The following is a 21,324-nucleotide window of genomic DNA, read 5'->3' as shown; positions in this document are numbered from 1 at the left end:
CGATTTTATCGTATCTGTGGCAGGTTTTTGAAGAGTGAAGGCAGAAGACACGTCAGTCAATATTAAATTTATTCGCGTAATGGAATAACATGAGTAACGAGAATAACAAGCTACTGTACAATTTGTTTTCTTAACCGTTTTGTTAAAACGTATTAATTTATTAATAAAGGGTGAAAATCTATACTGTATGATTCATCGCGGTTTTTAGAAAGGATACTTATTTGTGATCTAGGTAAGTCGACTGTACTATAACTGTTTTCTTTTTTTAAACAAGTAGAAGAGCTGTGCGAACTCTTATATCCTTCCGTCCGCCGATCTCTCTATTTACCGATTTATTTTTGCTCTGCCGCTATAAATCAGAACAGAAGTCAGAACCTATATGGTTCTTTTATTTACATTACCCTTAAACCTATTACGATTGTAGTGTTGTTACTGAGTATAGATATGTAATATATATTATTATAGTATATTTACTTACTGCCCAGTTACTTTTCAAGGATTCATCTTTAAATTTCCTTTTTTAGGTATGTCTAAAGTAATAATTATTGTTGTTTTGTACCTTAAGCCAGGAAAAGGTATACATATTGGCTGAGTTGATAATCGTAAATGATGTGTAAAATAATCCATGATTACTTATTACTAAGTAAATCAAGATTATTGAACTTGCCAAAACCACCCTAGAGTCAGACCAATAATAGTCTGTAGCGAATTTGATAGCCTACGCAGTGCAAGTGTTATTTTAAATGTCAAACTTCTATGAAATTATGACGCTCTAAAGTAGTTTTGATCAGTACAAAATTGTGTGCATGTAACATTAAATATGAATTAATAGTGAGAATTTTTGTATCCATTACAAATAATATTCAGATTTAACCTCACTCCAATTTGATTGGGCTTGGGTGTGTGTAATTATGCTATAGTTTATCAAGTATGCTTGCAAAGGTCATTTGAATGGAATAATTGTTAAGGAAAATCATGTTATTTTAATTTAAGCTGTGTGAATTTTTATTGATAAAGATAAGAATAGACATATCAGCATACCTATACCTAGAAATCTTTCTGGCAAAGACAAGTGATGGTCAAAATAGCTTTTCACTCTAAAATCCTAAAAGGTGCAGGCGGGCAATTTTGACTGCAGGGAATTTTCAATTAATCTAAAATCTTCCATGTTTTACTATATTAACTAGAGTCTCACTCATGGCTCTCTAGTTAATAATGTAAAAAATGAAAATTATTTCGGTTAGTTGAAATTTTCCCGCAGTCGAAATTGCCCCATGCACCTCATAGGCATATCTACAGTAGAGTCTTTAATCCAGCAATACATCATAGGTAAAAGTAAGCTTAATATTTTTTGGTCCCTTCACCAGAAATATGTTGTTTCAGACATTACAACACATTACAATGAGATTATTTCTTAGTCTGTTGTGTGTAACAGTAATACTCCACTGTTCTTACGCTCCTCCAGTGACTCCTGATAAGTCTGATGAAAAAGACAGTGAGATTAAAGATGATTTGGTAAGAGCAATTTTTGTATATTCTAATATAATTTAATGATTCATTTATAGAGTGAATAAAATCTGCTACTAGAATAAAGTTATATAATACACCAGCTTTAGTCTGTGTAGAATGTTGATAACTGTCAAGGGCGTCGCCAGCTGATGGGCTTAGAGAGGGGGAGGGGGATAATATTTATGACTTTATCAGACATTGTCGTTTCTCAATATTACATAGCCAGAGAGGCTCGCAGGCCGCAAGTGACAGTTTCACGAGCCGCATGCGGCCCGCGGGCCGCAGGTTGCCGACCGCCGCTCTAGGGGGTGGCAACTGACCCCTCCTACCACCTCTTGATGAGGCCCTTGATTACTGTTATAAAAATCTCTTTACATACAATTTTTTTTCTAAATCGGTTTAGTTACTTTCGCATTTATAATTTTAGTAGGGATTATGCAAATAAGCACAGAAATTGTCCTTGATTATTCTCGGTAGTGACATCACATCCTATTCTGGTAGATTAGGTTCTTCACCAGGCTCCTTTTTTTGTCTTTTGCCTCATCTATTTGTAATTGTATGAATCTTATACTTAATGCACACGAATGGCAAACATACCACTGTAACTTGCATATAATGTTAATAAACCATCATAGTTATTGACTTTATTATACATACATATATAAAGTGGTACCTTTTTCTTGAGACTGTCAATTATCTAAAAATAAGAATAAAAATAGTTGATTTTCTAAAAAGTTTTACAAACAACAAGTGTTACAATTTGGGTTGATCATTAACAGGAGGAGTACATGGAATACCACCGCTACTTGAAAGAGGTCGTGCAAGCTCTGGAGAGTGACCCTGACTTTAGGGAGCGCTTGGAAAAGGCCGATCAGGAGGATGTGCGGGTAAGTGACCATTGGACTAATGTTTATAATCGGGGTAGTGGCCACACATGAGAAGCAAGTAGTCTTATAGTAATGGCATTTATTTGTATGATTAATATGTGGGAGCATGGCTCAGAACCGGTTTTTTCTTCATACAAAAAATACCGGTATTATTACGTTATTTTTCGTTCTTTGGTTTATTATTTCATTTTTGATGGCTCAATCTAATAATACGTAGTCGTTACCTAAATACATGATTCAGTCCTACGGAAAGAGCATAAAATTATTAACAATATTGGGCTATTTTGGCATTTAAAAAGAAACCGGTTCCGAGCTCTGTGTGTGAGTGACAAGTATCCACTTTTATATACAGTTAGAATGGCTCAGCGGGTAGGTACATCAAAAATTGGGGCTCACGGGGCACTTAGTGTATTAAGGTCAGTGCGGCCAAATCAATCTGTGGATAATTCCGCAATTCAAGCGTGTATTTATTCAAATGTCGGCAACAACGTACCATCCGCTTTTGACTGGTCGGTCTAAAAGCTACCGCTGCTTTATCAATGTAGTTAACAACAGGTTAGACAAAAATCGCTAATGTACGGACTTTCCCACAGACCGATTTGATCGCTTAGACCAGCGGTCGGCAACCTTTTAGCAGCCAAGGGCCATATTATAGTAGTTAAGGAAGTTGACGCGGGCCGCACTTTGTTAATATGTGCGACTTTATCAGACATTGTTGTTTGACAATATTACATACAAAATAGCCAGGGGGGCTCGCGGGCCGCATGTTGCCGAATAAAATACTCCAGCATATTAATCATTTGGTATGTACTATAAACTATAGTTCGTCACGTGAGTGCTAAATGTAAAAACAAATATACACACGAGAAGTACCTCGTGAGCTGCATTTATAAACATCAGGAATAGTTATGAAAATATTTCTAATGTTTAATCTACTTTAGTATTAGTCACCGGATTACGCTATTAGTACCTCCATATATGATATAGCGATTTATTGTCATCACTTATTAACTTCCAGAAATTATTTAGGTATCAAATACTGATGAAAAGAAATATACTTAAGTAACTCTACACGTATATAGGTAGGTACGTGATTGCACTCTACCTACCTATATAAAACACGTTCACAATAATCACATAAATGAGCGTTTCTTTTATTTTTTGCCATTTTTATATATTGTGGCCTTTTTTGCCACTTTTGTGTTATTTCTACTTAGATTCACGAGCTCCTAATGGGATAAAAAAATGTCCCAGAGTTTTTTCCTATTGTGTTACCATTTCCCCATACACTTTGTATGGCGGTAACAAAAAGGAAAGTTTGAATAATGTATGGATATTTTAGGACACTTTTTAGGGGTCCGTAGCCAAATGGCAAAAAGCGGAACCCTTATGGATTCGTCATGTCTGTCTGTCTGTCCGTCCGTATGTCACAGCCTCAGTTTCAACAGTATAGTTCTTATAGTTTTTCCGAAACTATAAGAACTATACTGTTGAAACTTGGTAAGTAGATGTATTCTGTGAACCGCATTAAGATTTTCACACAAAAATTAGAAAAAAACAATACATTTTGGGGCTTCCCCATACTCAAAAAAATGAAACTCAAAAAAATTTTGTACATCAAAGCCATACGTGTGGGGTATCTATGGATAGGTCTTCAAAAATGATATTGAGGTTTCTAATATAATTTTTTTCTAAACTGTATAGTTTGCGCGAGAGACACTTCCAAAGTGGTAAAATGTGTCCCCCCCCCCCGTCCCCCCCTGGAAAATAAAAAAATGATAAAACTAAAAAAATATATATGATATACATTACCATGCAAACTTCCACCGAAAATTGGTTTGAACGAGATCTAGTAAGTAGTTTTTTTTAATACGTCATAAATCGTAAACCGCAATTTTATTATGTTACTTGCTGCTACGGAACCCTTCATGGGCGAGTCCGACTCGCACTTGGCCGCTTTTTTTCTCCTATAAGGATGAAAAGGGCTCGCGATCCTGACTAGAAATAACACAAAAGTGGCAAAAAGGGTCACAATATATAAAATGGCAAAAAATAAAAGAAACGCTCAAATGCGAATTAAGATGAAGAAACTTTCACTTATTTATGTATTTTTAACGTTCATTAAGTTATTTTAATAAAATTAATCAATTAATAAAAATATACCTATGATGTCCAAATGATGTCACATTTTTAGGTTCCGTACCCAAAGGGTAAAAACGGGACCCTCCCTAAGAAACAACTGTCCGTCCGTCTGTCTGTCTGTCTGTCACCAGGCTGTATCAGAATTAAAGATGATTGTCAATGAAGTTTCTAACGTTAAATCTTCAAATATTTGTTAATTTTATTGTGATTATGTGTAGTCGGGTAAGATAGCAGAGCAGCTGGACTTCGTGAACCACAATGTGAGGACCAAGCTGGATGAGATCAAGCGGCGCGAACTAGAGAGGCTGCGGCATTTGGCCACGAAGGTAAGTTCGGATATCACCGTATTTGCCGATGCTGAAGGATTTCGCCTTGTATGGCAGCTACCTCAATTAAATGAGTAAAGCTGGAGAATTTACTGCCAATTTCTAAGCCGAGACCAAATATCGCTGTCATTTCGTAAGGGGTCATCCATTAATTACATCACACGTTTGGGGGGGGGGAGGTCAAGAAAATGTGACATATTGTGACAGGGGTGAGGGGGGACGAGACACAAACATTGTGACGTCACTCTAAGTTATTTAAATTATTTAATTCGCTGTACCTATAAGTAGTTAAATATTGTTTATGGAACGATTATCATTTTTATTCGTTTAATTTTCTTTCCTAATCAGTTTTAGGTTATAAAATTACTAATATTTCTTTTTTCAAAAAATATTTTGATAAAATATAAAAAATAGGGGGGCGGGGGTTTGCCAAATGTGACCAAGTTTGACAATGACAATTGGCTAAAACCCAAAAAATTGGTGTGATGTAATTAATGGATGACCCCTAAGCGACATTCTCGGGTAATATCCCTGAACCGGCTGTACGTCAGTCATTTCCTCCCGCGCAATAATTCTAGTGACTCACGGAGATGTATCATGAACCTTCATGAACGTCAGCTGCTGCTCCGATGGTGGACTGAGGAACCGTACCAACCCAAACTCGTAGAAAAATGTCTTCTGTCTGTCTTAAGTAGTTTCCTACTGATTAAACATGTGTGTGTGTTGAGTCTTTAATCATATTTCAAGAAAGCGTAATAAAATCCTACGAAAAATTAGATAATTGTTTAGGTTTTGATTTCTTTGTAGTGTGAGACATAATATTTGACATAGTGTGAACACTGTAGAGTTAAACATTTGTCAATTTGCGAGCGTAGTGTACCTATAAACATGCTCTCATATTATATTAATATCTGGGAGACCGAGCTTTGCTCGGAAAACATAAAAACTCAAAAATGCGCTTTTACCCAGAGATAAGACCTAGCTAGATCGATTTATCGCCCCCGAAAACCCCCATATAGCAAATTTCATCGGAATCGTTAGAGCCGTTTCCGAGATCCCCGATATATATATATATATATATATATATATATATATATATATATATATATATATAAATAAATAAGAATTGCTCGTTTAAAGGTATTAGATACAAAGACTAATGTTAAAACAGAGGTGACAACATCATCTTCTCCACAGCAATACGAGTTGACAAATCACCTAGACACGGACATGGGAAAAGTACCTACCAACGAGCACTTGGACCACAACAACCCTCACACCTTCGAGATTGAGGATCTAAAGAAGCTCATCAAGAAGACCACAGCTGACTTGGAAGCGGCAGACAAGGAGAGAAAGAAGCAGTTTAAGGTCTGTAATACTATGAGCAAGAAGCTTGTACCTATGATAAAAATAAAACTTTAAGGTGCTGTAGGTTAGAGAGCGGAGTTTTTGAAAAATTGTACCTTTTGTAATGTAAATTTGTGTGTTTTAAAGAATCCTTTTTTTAACTTTTAGCAAATTAAAATTAAAAAAAAGGAACATCTCGCTCATGCTTACGCTCAATGAGAGTGAAAGAAGAATACGAACCTATAGGGCCTTAAGAAGCTTACTTTACATTTAGGCCGTGTACTGGGCGCAAGCGGCACGGCGAGCGGCAACTCAAGGCCGTTCATACATTTTGCCGCCGCGCCGCTTGCGTACCTATCTGAGATTGTGATTATCCGGTCCTTGAATATGACTCATTTTTTAAACGAAATGACTAGAGGAAAATTATACTTTGAACTTGTGCATTTCACAGGAATACGAAATGGAGAAGGAATTCGAGAAGCATCAAAAATTGGAATCGTTAGATGAGACTCAAAAGAAAGAGTACTTAGAAAAAGAAAAGCAAGAGGAAGATGCAAAGAAACAACATAAACCGGTAAGTGTGCACAGAAGGAGGGGCATTAAAAATGAATAGGCACTTTTGGCAACTTAACTTACACAGGGTATTGATTATGGTTAATGATTACTCAGCGCTTACGTGTTTAGAAATAGGTTGCGTGGACTAATGAGGCACTTGGAAATTTTCACGGTATTTTATTCCAAGGTAAATAATAATCGAACATGGTTATTGATTTGTTCCTCTGTGACTTACACGCACCCTGAGTTAAATACTAGCGCGGATAGCATGACGGGTGTCAAGTTTCGCCTCACTTACACTTTATACAACAATAATTTGGAATAGGTGCCTCCTAAATCGCGTAGTGAGATGAATTACTTACATTTATTTCTTAAAGTTACCAATAGGTAATTATGTGGTTGTGTCATAACATAATGTACGCACTACGTTTTATAATGACGAACAGTAAAAATAATCTAATAGTGCCGCCGATTAGATACAAAAACAAAACAAAATATTTTGTCCCAGCCAAATAAACTAGGCTTTGAGTGGCAGCTCTAAAGGAATTGATATACTTATATATCTTTCAGAACATTTCCTAACTCAATTTTGCATCAGCAAATTACACTCAGAATGTGCGCTGTCCGTATATGTTGACGCAACTCTCATCCCGATAGCTTCATATCATAGACTATCGATTACAGCTTCAAAGATCTTAGACCAGAGCGTCTAGCCAAGTGATAATCATTTACAGAAAACTCCAATCGAATCTTAAGTAATGTATGGCAAAGATCGTTACGTTCTCATCTATCATTACAATGCATTTTTACTTTTCGATTGGCGTTTATCGACAAACTCGGCTACGGATTTTAGGTATTGATTTAAGCTTCGTATCGGTAGAATGGTTTGCACACATACATTAAGATTTATAGCAGACATAGCAGTCTTGCTGCTGTGCGCATCGTAGAACAGGTTAAGTGATATTCTTTATTCCGTTAATAATTATAGGCAAATTTTTGTTCCTAAACATATTCAGACAAGATTTTATCGTAACTTGATGGAAAGCTCAAAATTGATCTAAATTCTAATTTAAGAGTGAACTATTCGACCGAGTTATTTACACTGTTACTCTGATACTAGATGCACCATCCTGGTTCTAAGCAACAGCTCGAAGAGGTGTGGGAAAAACAGGATCACATGGACCAACAGTTTGACCCTAAAGCCTTCTTCATGATGCATGGTGAGTCACAACATACCCCATTAAACTTGTCTGTTGTCTGTGACAGCTGCGACACCCTGCGACCAGAGAACAGTTGTTAGACTTGTGGAAAACCGCCGATAATATGGACCCGAAAGACTTCAACCCAAAAGTGTTTTTCATGATGCACGGTAAGATCCAAGCGTGCAGGTAGCGTAGCGTACGTAGGTACTTTGTTTTCGTTGACGCTTTGTACCGTAACATTAAGGTATCTACGGTTAGTTGCATTCATGATTGTAAACATAGATTTTCACCTAACATAACCTAATAATTAAGATTGTTTGGTCATTGAGTGTAAGGAGTATAACAGATGATAGAAATCATTTTGGATTGATCACATCAACTGATATGCAGTGTTAATACAATGTTTGTTCACTAAATTAACGATCGGAGTCATGTTGTTATTTTGCATCCACTTGCATATTTCTACAACTTCGGAAGTATAAAAAAGAAGTTTGACTACTCCGGTCCCGTGTTGTTGACAAATTTTGAAGTTTACAAACGCAACAACATGTTTACGCTTAGTCATTTTATATTGTTTGTTATTGAACAGTATTGGAATAATACTGTCACATGAATGCAAAAAAATAATAGCTATGTCATAAATAATGACTCATAATCATAATAATCTAATCACAGACAGTCTCTCCTCTCCTACAATAATGGATCTTTCTTACACTCAAGTGCCAAAAGGTCGGTTGACATACTTGTGTTTGATTGACTACTAATGCAATATAATTCGCTCGCACGCTACTTGGATTTTACAGTACATGCGGAACTGTTTAGTATTCCGTTTGTTTCGCTTGTCCCACGATTGTTCATTGTTTAGTATTTGTTCTGTTTGTATTACTATTGTGAAGTATGCTTGTTGCATCCACTCTTTTGCACGATTAATAAATAAGTACATAGTTTGATGTTTTTAAAATATATTTTTTTAGCATAGCGTTAAATCTGGGCGTCCCTGTCACCTAGCTAGAAAATACAAGTACTAATTCTACAGTGATTTGGAAGCCTAATATGTAATAGTTATTTGTTATACAAGGGGGTAAAGTTGTTTAACTCCTCGTGCTAATTAGTGTTACCCGAGCAAGCTAAAGATTCCAAAATTAGACCACGAGCGTAGTGAGTGGTTCGAAGAGAGGACGTTGCGAGGACTTCAATGCACGAGGGTTAAACAAACTTTGCTTCCGAGTGATAGACAAAAGTTTTCACTACACCAACGCCAGGACAATATTTACTGTAAAAGATTACACATCAAATCTAAATTGATACCTATTAAGGTATTTATCATTCAAAATTATCATTTAAAAATCAATTCCACCAGCCTACATGAGGAAACAACTCAAACACTGCATCTAATGATTTTGTTACTCTTGATAAAATACAACTTTGTCGTCAGTTTTTGACGAGAAAGTTGAGAGAGTCTAATAAAGAGAGTCTTTACGAGCTGGTGTGGTGAAAAATGTTTTATATATATGTGTGTAGAGTAAGTAGCTAGTGTCAGTACAATATTTGTGTAATTTATTCAAGAAAGCGTGTCCTACTGAAATTATAACAAGAGGGGAAATGCTTTCGGAAATGAATTTGATATGTTATTTTGTCTTAGTAAAATATGTTTTAAGTAAAATATTAACATTCTTTGAAAATATTACAACATTTGTATAAAAAGTGGCACCCGGCCTGAGAAATACATGATTTATAAAGATATTAAACCGTACAAAAGACATCTCCAAAATGCTTCATTTATTAACAATTTCGAGCAATTATCGATGTCAGTCACCTCTGTGCCCGAGCGATTTTTTATTCTTCAGCAATAAAATTTAGTCGGCCGGTAGATATCCTTAATCTTTGCTTTTATAGTTTACAGAATTCGATTATATCATCCCTTAAGGCTGATTTAGACGGCGCGCGAACTCGCATGCGATTTTAGTTACATTGCGGACTGTTGGTTACGTCTAATTCAACCGACCGATCAAAACCCGCAATGTAATGAAACTCGCATGCGAATTCTCGCCTCGTCTAAGTGAGCCCTTATAAAATACTCTCTTCAGTTATCGCAATTTAAGAAGAGTAAAATGTAATAGGCACACGTCACACGCACACACAAGTAATAAAATATGGCGCTGACTAGAGTCCGTCTAAGCTAACTATGCACCGATTTGAATAGGACAAAGTGAGGCAGTGTCATTATAAGCGTCATATTTGATATTATCAAAGAGAATTTAGACTGGAGGAATATTGTCAAAGTAAATTATGTAGTCAGTACTTTCACTGCCATCTTTCGACACAAATGATTAACCCCCTTATTAGGCCGCCAAACGAAGGAAACACAGGGGAAATAATTCGTGTGTGTGCGAATTTTGGCATAGTAGTAGGTAAAGGTGCCTTACATAACATAAAGAAAGTACTCGTGGATAGGCGGTGTGCTAACGCGTAGGGGGGGGGGGGGGGGGGTTTAAAGGTCCCTTTTTTTAGGTTTTCGTAAATAACTCGTAAACGGTGGCTCGTACGTAATCTACATAAAATTGCCTACAAGAAAGATTCCATACACTTTTTTGCTAGGATCAATATTCAAGAAGATATCAACACGGGAACGTTAATTAAAATCAATTCTGTGGTCTGTTTTTTTATATTTTCGTATATAACTCGTAAAGAGTGGCTAATAACAAAAAATGTTCTGAAACGTAAATAATTCACACAAAATTTCCTACAAAAAAGATACAGTACACTTTTCGCAAGGATCAATATTTAAAAGGTTATTAAAGAAGGAATGTTATTTATAATCAGTACTAAGGTTCATTTATTTTTAGTTGTTCCTAAATAACTCGTAAACGCACAGTGTTTTATGAAAGCCAAAAAAGTGACATCCCCATTTTATTGCAAATTACTGTAGTTTAGATCATTATAAATGCGAGACTAAAACTCCCACGTTTCTAATTTGTGTAGTTTTTGAGAAATATTTTTTTAAAAATCGGGTTTAAAATACCCGGGTATTACGAAAAAAAATTATATGCTGCAAATTATTTAACAAACTGTTCTGTTGCCCTAAGTGTTTAATAAACCCTTCAAAGACGTACGTTTAGAGGTAATCACGGCCTCTATAAGTACATTTGATACAAAGATATTAATTATTTATTGATTTTAGTTTTTATTTTTTTTCTTCCATTTTCCGCCGTAGTCGCCAGCGATATTTGCATGGCAGCTTTATTATTATGTCTTCTATCTACCCTATTTTTTACAAGACATAATTCCGTGGAACATTTAATCTACAGTGAATTAAAATTTTCGTTCAGGGCTGCCACTACCCAATATCCGGATTTCCTCGGATATAAAATTAACTCAGTACCTATACAGGAATGCACTAACGTAAATTTTCAACGCTGGATATTCGATTGGTTATCGTAAAAATTTACCGATAATCGGTTAAAACCAGTTACACAATATTTTTTTTAAACTGCTAATAGTGTCTGTTATGCTACGCTAAGTATCTATTATGATGCGAAATACAACAAAATGCTGTTTGATAGTGTTTATAATAAACTTTCGCAAATATATTGTTTTAAAACATGAATTACAAAAAAAAAAAATCAACAGCAAAAAATGTTTAAAACATTTATTTGTAAATAGTAATTAAAATAATGTACAATGCTAAATGTTCATTTAGTATGACAAGTTACTGTATGTCTTCTTCTACTTCCAAGCTCTCTGCCCCATTTTGAAGCTCATAAAAGCTGTCGTCATGTGTTGTGTCTTCATCAGATGGTGGTATAGATGCATCCTGTGGTGCTTTTAACAATTCTATTGCGGCAGATGGTAGGGGTCGCTTTTTAATATTTTTTTGTCGTTGCGAAATACGATGCCCCGATATTATTGGGTCTGATGAGACTAACGCTCTATGAAACAAATCAAACATTGTTTTTATACGATGCGATTTGCGAGTATGATGTTCTCTATCGTGACGCCAATATTTATTACGAGACTCTGCTGCTTGCTCGGAGAGCATTCCTACTGGAACAGAAGAGTTTCGTATAATTGCAGCTCCATGGGCCAGAAGTTTATGTATGGTCACTGTCATAGGACACCATTTATAGCTCTTAACATATTTTTCGGCCAGTTCTTTGCAGAAATTACCGAACTTCTCTGAGTCTATTGGAAGACCACTTGATAATACAACCAAAATTGTGTGGAGATCGTCCAGAAGCCACTTCTCTATTCCAAGTATGTTTGCAAAAGTTCCGCGGTGTTTGTCGGACAAAACTGTCCTAGCAGTATTGCCGTCATTAGTAGTGCCACTATTTGGTCGTACGACATCGACTAAAACACCAATTTTTTGTCGGATTTCATCTTGTATCCTTTTTTTGCGCTCTTCAATAAGGTGACCTACATTCGATTTTTTTGTAATGTACCAGATTTTCACCTCATTTTTATAGCCCAGTTTGAGCAGGAATTCTAGAACTCTTATCCAGGCATGTAGGGGGCTAATGCCGTGCTTGAATACCTGGTCATCTACGTGTTTTGAAAACACTGTTTCCAAGTCATTGAAATTTCTTGCCTTGAGGTCACAGTAAGGACAACGCATCTGCGATGTTGTGTTCAGTAGGATGTTTAAAACTTTGCCATCGATAGCCGCTAAATACAAAGGTATCATACATTTAAATTTTTAAAATCAAACATAGTACTCATAAAACACAACAGCAATCAGAAAAATTACACGTAATTAAAAAAAACAAGCTGTATTTAACTAAAATATTTTAACCATACATTGTATTTTGCGAACACCACAATCAAATATCGAATATTTCTCTCAATAATTCTCTTTTAAGTTTTGGCGAACCAAACGGCGATTCCAAATCCACAGGCATTACCGGTATGCGTTTAAAATTCAGTATCTCCTCTAAGTCCGTGTCAGCACCTGAAACAAAAAATATATTGAGGCATACTGCCCTAAATTTAAAATCCACAGTAAAAACCAGGTCTAGTAATAAGATGTGTATGCGAACACGACTCGCACGATACTTACTAAATCAGTCTTCGAAGCACTGGCAACACTTTTTTTCCATATTACCACATAAAAACCAAGAACAATAGATATCCCCGACAAAACTATGTTTAAAATTAAAAATACCAAAGTGTCAACCCTAGAGGCCGGGTAACCCGGATATAAAGTGTTTAGGCGATTACTTGAATGTTCCACGGAATTATGTCTTGTAAAAAATAGGGTAGATAGAAGACATAATAATAAAGCTGCCATGCAAATATCGCTGGCGACTACGGCGGAAAATGGAAGAAAAAAAATAAAAACTAAAATCAATAAATAATTAATATCTTTGTATCAAATGTACTTATAGAGGCCGTGATTACCTCTAAACGTACGTCTTTGAAGGGTTTATTAAACACTTAGGGCAACAGAACAGTTTGTTAAATAATTTGCAGCATATAATTTTTTTTCGTAATACCCGGGTATTTTAAACCCGATTTTTAAAAAAATATTTCTCAAAAACTACACAAATTAGAAACGTGGGAGTTTTAGTCTCGCATTTATAATGATCTAAACTACAGTAATTTGCAATAAAATGGGGATGTCACTTTTTTGGCTTTCATAAAACACTGTGAAACGGTAGCTCATAGCAGAAAATGTTCTACAACATAAATAATCTACATACAATTTGCTACAAAAAATATATTTAATACTTTTCACTAGGCTCAATATTCAAAAAGTTACTTTTTCACTAGGCTCAATATTCAAAAAGTTACTAAGCGAGAAAGTTAATTATAATCAATTTTAAAGTCTCTTTTTAGTTTTTCATAAACTACTGGTAAACGGTAGCCCATATCAAAAAATGTTCTAAGACATAAATAATCTACATAAAATTTTCTATAAAAAACACACTGAATATTTTTCTCTGGGATTAATATTTAAAAAAATATTAAAGGGGGAATGTTAATTATAATCACTTCGCAGGTCCCTTTTTTTGCTTTTTCATAAATAAATCGTAAACGGTTGCCCATTGCAAAAAAAATCTTTATACATAAATAATCCTGTTAAAATTCTCTACAAAACATATTATTTATACTTTTTCGATAGGATCAATATTTCATGAGATATTAAAGGGGGAAATTTAATTTTAATCAATTTGCCGGTTATTTTTTTTAGTTTTTCGTAAATAACTTGTAAACGGCGGCCCATAGCAAAAATTGTTCTTATACATAAATAATTAACATAAAATTGCCTACAAGAAAGATCTAGTACACTTTTTCGCTAGGATCAATATTTAAAAAGATACTAAAGAGAGAAATTTAATTATAATCAATTCTCCACATAATAGTAACTTTATTTTAAGATTGGGACGCATAGTTCTATAAATAAAATTTCTAATTATCTTCTAAAACTACAAAATCATCATCATCATCATTGCTGACAGTGATTTCGATGGGGGCTCCGTTAGAACATACACCACAAACACTGGAGCACGAAATTCCTGCTTTCCGGCAGCCGCATCGCGCCCACACCCGGTCGTGCATCGGCAAAATATGGTGTTGAGAATGGAGTCATGTACCACTGGGTCGTTGGTTGTCACCGGCTTTAGGATGCCATCGTCCCCTCTCGCCCATTCCCATTGGGTAGGTGGTAAGGGGTTACCCAGCCACGGGGGTACGAAACAAGAAAATATTCGGAATCGAATTTTAACTCTCATAGATAAATAACTTTTTGTATTAAGCAGAAACGTCTGGTAACGATACCACAATGGTTAAAGGTACCGTTCGGATTCAGACTTCACCAGTATTACTGCAGCAGTATTGCAGCGCGGCATTACTGCCAACTGTATTAAATTTCTTCTGCGAATGTCAAAAATCCGTAATATCAATTTTGAAAATTGCAGCAGTAATGCAGTCGGCAGAAATTCACGCTGTAATACTGCTGCAGTCGACTGCATTACTGCTGCAGTCGACGTCCAATATAATATAAATGTATCGATAAAATTACCCTTTTGACGTTTCCTGCAGTAGTGAATTCGACAGTAGGAGTATTGCAGCGCGGCATTACTGCCAACTGTATTAAATTTCTTCTGCGAATGTCAAAAATCCGAAATATCAATTTTGAAAATTGCAGCAGTAATGCAGTCGGCAGAAATTCACGCTGTAATACTGCTGCAGTCGACTGCATTACTGCTGCAGTCGACGTCCATTATAATATAAATGTATCGATAAAATTACCCTTTTGACGTTTCCTGCAGTAGTGAAGTCGACAGTAGCAGTATTGCAACGCGACATTACTGCCGACTGCATTACTGCCGCAATTGTCAAAATCAATGTTGCTGAGTAGATATTTGCTATTTGCGACAGTAATGCAGTCGACAGTAATGTCGTACTGCAATACTGCTGCAGTCGACTGCATTACTGCCCGAAAAAATACCTTTTTGACTTTTCCTGAACTAGTGTAGCAGTAATGCTGACGTAGTCTGAATTCAAACGGTACCTTGAGGCTGATATGAAAGATGTAGTAGTAGAAATTTTCGCTGTCTTCGGGTAAGTCTCGGTAGCTCAGTTGGCTTGGCAGAGCGATGGGTTGGTTCCAGAGTCGTGAGTTGGTATCTCGCCCGAGACAGATTATTTTTTATTTCTTACGTAGATAATAAACACATACATGATATAAAATTGACTAGAATTGAATATTATTACCTAACGTTCCCCCTTTAATATCTTTGTAAATACTGATCCTAGCGGAAAAGTGTATATAATCGTTTCAGTATAAAATTTTATGTAGATTATTTATGTTCATGAATATTTTTTTGTTATAGGCCACCGTTTACGAGTTATTTAGGAAAAACTAAAAAAAGGGAGCATAAAATTGATTATAACTAACTTTCCGGCTTTAATATCTTTTTTATTATTGATCCTAGCGAAAAAGTGTACGGAATCTTTCTTGTAGGCAATTTTATGTAGATTACTTATGTATAAGAACATTTTTTGCTATGAGCCACCGTTTACGAGTTATTTACGAAAAACTAAAAAAAGGGACCTTTAAACCTCCCCCCTATCCGTTAGCACACCCCCTATCCACCAGTACTTTCGTTATGTTATGTAAGGCACCTTTACCTACAACTATGCCAAAATTCGCACACACACGAATTATTTCCACTGTGTGGCTGTTTTTGGTCTTCATTTGGTGGCCTATATTCATAAAACTTTACGGGCCTGATTTAGTTAAATTATGTTTTATCCCTTTCTTACAAATACATAAGTCAAAATGACAGATAAAGACAAACGATTATTAGCTAATTGAGGCTTGTAGCGCATTTATGAATAAGGGGGTCTTATTTTTTAAATTTCAAATTTACTCTTTAATTCTTCTTTAATCTTAAGTTCTTTAATTTGTCTACATAATTTACTTTGAAAGTATTCTTCTATTTCAAATTCTCTTTGATATTATTGATGACGTTGTCACACTTTTTCAATGCAAATGGCAGGCAGAGCTATCTTAGTTCGACTCTAGTACATGTATACTCGTATATATGCCCTCGCCCTCACTGTTAACTGTACATCGGTGGACCTTACGCCTTTTGTAATAAGGTCCACCGACACGACAGTTACGAGTGTTCCTGTTTGTACGAAGTTTTTTTGAGTACAGTCTCTTCTTCTTTTGCGATTTAGGGCTGATTTAGACGATGCGAGAACTCGCATGCGAGTTTCATACCATTGCGGGTTTTGATCGGTCGGATGAATTGGACGTAACCAACAGTCCGCAATGCAACTAAAATCGCATGCGAGTTCGCGCGCCGTCTAAATCAGCCCTTATACACGAGGTAGCAGCTGGTCTTTAGTTAGTCGCCACATTTCCAAACAGACGTTGACGGCAACGGCGTGTGGGACGCGGACGAGGTGAAGGCGCTATTCATCAAGGAGCTAGACAAGATGTACGGGCCGGGCGGGCCCAACAAGGACCTGCGCGAGCGCGCCGAGGAGATGGAGCGCATGCGCGAGCACGTGTTCCACGAGAACGACCGTAACCGCGACGGACTTATCGATTTCCACGAGTTTATGCTCGAGACGCAGCGCGCGGAATTCAACCGGGATGAGGGTGAGTGCCTCAGCCATAGCAGAAGGGCTTCAAAACTATACCATTTACTTTTTTCGATAATCTATTAACTTTTCGGTTATTTCTACTCAGAATCGTGAGGACTGTCGATTTAAAAAGAAAAAATGTGTCCCCAGAAATGTCCGTTTTGTGACGCATTTTGACATAGGTACATTTTGTTTGGACCGTCACAAAACTGACACCCAAAATTTGTATGAAAAATTAGGGACACTTTTTTTCGTCTCATTCAATCAAACCTCATCAAAGTACTCGTAATTATGTCTAAATAACCCATAAGTTGATGATTTTTTTGAGAAAAACTAAATGGTATCATTTTTTTTAAAACCCTGTGAAACGGGACAGAACCGCCTATGAGATCGGTATGCTCAAAATGATCTGGGTGCCTAACCCAGATGCCAATCGTTTGCGCCACTAATGTATTTTTCAACCGACGAAAAAAAAAAACGGAGGAGTTCAACCGACGAAAAAAAAAAACGGAGGAGGTTCTCAAGTCGACGCGTATATTTTTTTTTTTTTTTTTATGTATGACCACGCATAACTTTTTACAGAGGTGTTCGATTTTGATAATTATTTTTTTATGTTGCATTAATATGGAAGAGTGATAGAGAGAGATTAACCGTTTCGTTCACTACGGTGCGAACGATTGGCATCTTGGCTAGGCTCTCGGGACACGATTCTCTATTGCCGAGAATACCTATATATTATTGCTTCTATCTCGTAGCTACTATTACTGCATACTTCTTAACGGGTCTGTACCTAACTGGTTTCGATAGTCCAAATATTTATAGAAACATGTAAGTGAAATATACATTTATTTTTGAGAAAAGAAAAAAAAATAACCCGTAATATACAGTAGAGAATTGCTATTCTAAATATACACGAGAGTAAATAAATCATCTTAATAAACTACACTTGTATGAGATATCTTAGGCAATGAATAATGTTAAGTCATTCAATTTCTCGTCCATACTTTGTTATCTATGTAATTATATTATAATTATTAAACTCTACATATTTTTGCTTTTTATTATTACGTGTATGTATTTAAGTAAGTAATTAAATACTTTTAAAGTATAAATATATTATTTATATTTTTTTAGGCTGGAAACCGATTGAAGAGAACCAGATCTACACGCAGCAGGAATATGATGAGTTTGAGAGGAGGCGACTGGATGAACTGAAATATCTGCAACAGCGAGGTTTGGTATGTAGCTGTTCCTTATAATAAACTTATTACTTAATTTCAAGAAGCAAAATGACGATAGAAAAATGTAATTATTATAATCAATGCCGTAAACTTTATAAAAATAGCGCTGTCGCTGAAATAAATTAAGTAAGGTAGTATTTACAGATCGAACTATGTATTTTGTTATTGATGTTTCAAGTCGCATATGTATTTGACTGATTAACCTCCCCATGGTCGTTATTTATGAGTGTAACATAACTTAATTTTACTGTACAGATTGATGCCCACGGTCGGCCGGTGCCGGGAGCCCACCACCAGTTGCAGCAGTACCAGCAGCAACAGTACGCAGCGCAGCAACAAGCCTACCACCAGGCTCAACAACAGGGCTACCACCACCCGGCCGGCCAGCCGCAGTACCAGCAACAGTTCCAGCAACCACCACAATTCCAGGGCCAACAACCTCCCCACGGGCAGTTCCAAGGTCAACAACCACCTCAGGGACAATTCCAGGGATATCAAGGCCAGCAGGGACAATTCCAACCACCCCAGGGACAGTACCAGGGTCAACAACCCCCGCAGGGACAGTACCAAGCTCAACAACCTCAGGGACAGTTCCAACCTCAACAACCACCGCAGGGACAGTTCCAACCTCAACAACCACCGCAGGGACAGTTCCAAGCGCAGCAACCGCCTCAGGGACAGTTCCAAGCGCAGCAACCACCGCAGGGACAGGTCCAAGCCCAACAACCCCCGCAGGGACAGGTCCAAGGCCAGCAGCCTCCACAAAACCAGGGCCAGCAACCCCCCCAACAGCATCAAGCTAAGCCGGAACAAGCCCAGTTCCAGCAGCAAGCGCCAGCTCAGCAACACCAGAACGTCAATGTGAACCAACAGCCAGCCGCGCCCCCGGCGCAGGGCCAAGCGCCGGCCGCACACGTAGACACACCTAAATAACTTCAAATCTCCACGTAAATGTAATACTACTTTTGAAATTGTACGCTTCGGGTATATTTGTATTCCGCGAATATTGGTGGCATACACAAAGGAACAGAAGTGCAAATTATAGTTGTAGTTTGACAAATACTTCACGACCTCTTTAGTTGTTTTACAAATTTTCTTTATAAATAACGCCAAACATACAGGTCGCAAGGTCTTACAATATAATACATAGATACAATATTCATAACTTATATATTCGGCAGTTTAAAAAACTCCTCGACGTTGTAAGTACACAGTAAACAGCCACTTTCTATTTTAATTTCACACCTGTCGATTTTTCTATTTTTTGTATTTATAATATTTATTGAAGTGACAGGTCTCAAATTGCGAGTAACGATAACGTACACCATAATTTAGGTTAGCTGTCTAACCCATGACCTTATTAATCTTCTGTCTGATTAGTGTGTACAGAGATGTGTTTGCCTGTTATTTTTGTTATTCCTTTTACATGCAACCGCCCTCTGTAGCTCAAATAGGAAAGTTACCGGAGAGCACAACGGAAATCGTAGTATAGTATCCTGAAACGAAAGCTACTGAATGTGTCTCATGAACTGTTTTGTCCCAAAATTTTGTTTTCGTTCATGTACTGTGCCGAATTAGTGTCAGTTGTTTGAAATTACATTACATATTTGTAATAGTTTATAATAAACGCTTTGAAATATAAATTGTTATGGCATAATGTAGTTTTACTTAAATAGGTTAACAAAATAATAAAAATACGAGTAACAAATTCCTTTCTTACAAAGTAACACAATTAAGGGTGCCTTGTACCTTGTACACCTTGTGTACCCAAGTGTACCTTGCCTTGCCTTTGACTTTGACTGATTCATTCCAATAGATGACAGCCCATTGGTGACAACTATTGGGACAGTGAAAGTGATCCACGTTAAGGTACAGTTAGCTGCGAAATTGCATAGAGAAATTATGAATGAATTCATTGATAAAGTCACAATCGAAGCTTCTATCACATCTATGTCACATATCGTCAGGTGACAACCTGACAACACGGTGACAACCAAAACTCACTAATTACTAAAAAAAAGAACTAAACAAAAATCAACCTTAATTTAGTATGTACTAATATGGTTCACTATGGCTATGAATTTGTGGTGGTAATTAGTGAGTTTTGGTTGTCACCTGACGATATTGAAATTTCACTGAATATGCCCTCTAGTGCTTAATAATAAAACTACGTGGTTTCCATGCTTCTCTAACAGAGAAAGAAAAATAATACCGAGCTTGTGTACATTGTAGTTTACATTACTTCCGTTAGATGGCTGTACCCTTAAACTAATAACGCTGTACCTATTTTAACCTTCTCGACGCCGTGTCAAACACAAAAGCTGTCACGCGGACGCCACGTCACCGAAGTGTCAAATCTGAAATTGAACTTTATGCATATGCACGTAGGTCTATGTTGCTCTGTGGTCTGTGACCGATTAATCGGTCTTGGGCGTTGAACCTGCGGTGCGGATATATCGGTCATTGGCGTCCAAAAGGTTAATATAAAGTGGTGCCATCTGTAATAGATTACTAAGAACAATTTGACGTGTTACGAACGAATTACTTTTGTAGGTAATCAAAGATGGCATTGTTTTCAATAATAATGTTTGAGACAATAAAATAAGTTTCACAAATCTTTGATTGCACTGTCGCCATCAGATTTATCGGAGCGGCCGAGGTACGAGTTCGGATATTTGTGAGCTTGGCCGCTCCGATATATCTGATGGCGACTGTACCTATCACTATCACTTGGTACACCTTATGGCTCCTCTACACGAATGGCCAACGCCGGCCAATCCAAGGGACGCATTTATGCATTAGAGGGAGCAAGTGATATTGCTATCTCAGTCTACCGCATGGCTGCGTCCCTTGGATTGGCCGGCGTTGGCCATTCGTGTAGAGGAGCCATTATAAAACAATGTCCCCGTGTGTGTTCGCGATAAACTCAAAAACTACTGAACAGATTTTCATGCGGATTTCACCTATCAATAATTTGTTAACCCGTGCGAAGGCGGGGCGGGTCGCTAGTTACAAA

At 36.9% G+C, this 21,324-nt stretch overlaps 1 protein-coding gene across 3 annotated transcripts; it reads left to right on the top strand.

Moving 5' to 3' along the window:
• The first annotated feature begins 66 nt into the window (after positions 1–66).
• LOC134803947 (nucleobindin-2) lies at positions 67–19,965 on the top strand. 3 transcript variants are annotated; one of them, XM_063776778.1, is made up of 11 exons: positions 67–232; positions 1,384–1,515; positions 2,289–2,396; positions 4,757–4,864; positions 6,062–6,232; positions 6,663–6,785; positions 8,033–8,135; positions 16,850–17,083; positions 18,202–18,305; positions 18,564–18,849; positions 18,880–19,965. In XM_063776778.1, the coding sequence occupies exons 2-11, from the start codon at positions 1,402–1,404 to the stop codon at positions 19,239–19,241; spliced, it is 1,713 nt and encodes a 570-aa protein (XP_063632848.1). In that variant the 5' UTR covers positions 67–232; positions 1,384–1,401; the 3' UTR covers positions 19,242–19,965. The 3 variants fall into 3 exon arrangements, with proteins under 3 accessions (XP_063632848.1, XP_063632846.1, XP_063632847.1); XM_063776776.1 differs by having other exon boundaries at positions 18,564–19,965; XM_063776777.1 differs by lacking the exon at positions 8,033–8,135 and adding an exon at positions 7,887–7,986 and having other exon boundaries at positions 68–232; positions 18,564–19,965.
• Positions 19,966–21,324: the final 1,359 nt, after the last annotated feature.

Source organism: Cydia splendana, chromosome Z, assembly GCF_910591565.1.
Source record: "Cydia splendana chromosome Z, ilCydSple1.2, whole genome shotgun sequence".
NCBI lineage: Eukaryota > Metazoa > Arthropoda > Insecta > Lepidoptera > Tortricidae > Cydia > Cydia splendana.
The sequence above is the reverse complement of the archived record's forward strand: the minus strand, read 5'-3'. Positions and strand labels throughout refer to the sequence as shown.

Coding starts and splice junctions, on each gene's coding strand:
- LOC134803947 (XM_063776776.1), top strand. CDS start 1,402: ATGAGATTATTTCTTAGTCTGTTGTGTGTAACAGTAATACTCCACTGT. Junction 4,865..6,061: donor TGCGGCATTTGGCCACGAAG/GTAAGTTCGGAT, acceptor TCTTCTCCACAG/CAATACGAGTTGACAAATCA. Junction 6,233..6,662: donor AGAGAAAGAAGCAGTTTAAG/GTCTGTAATACT, acceptor TGCATTTCACAG/GAATACGAAATGGAGAAGGA.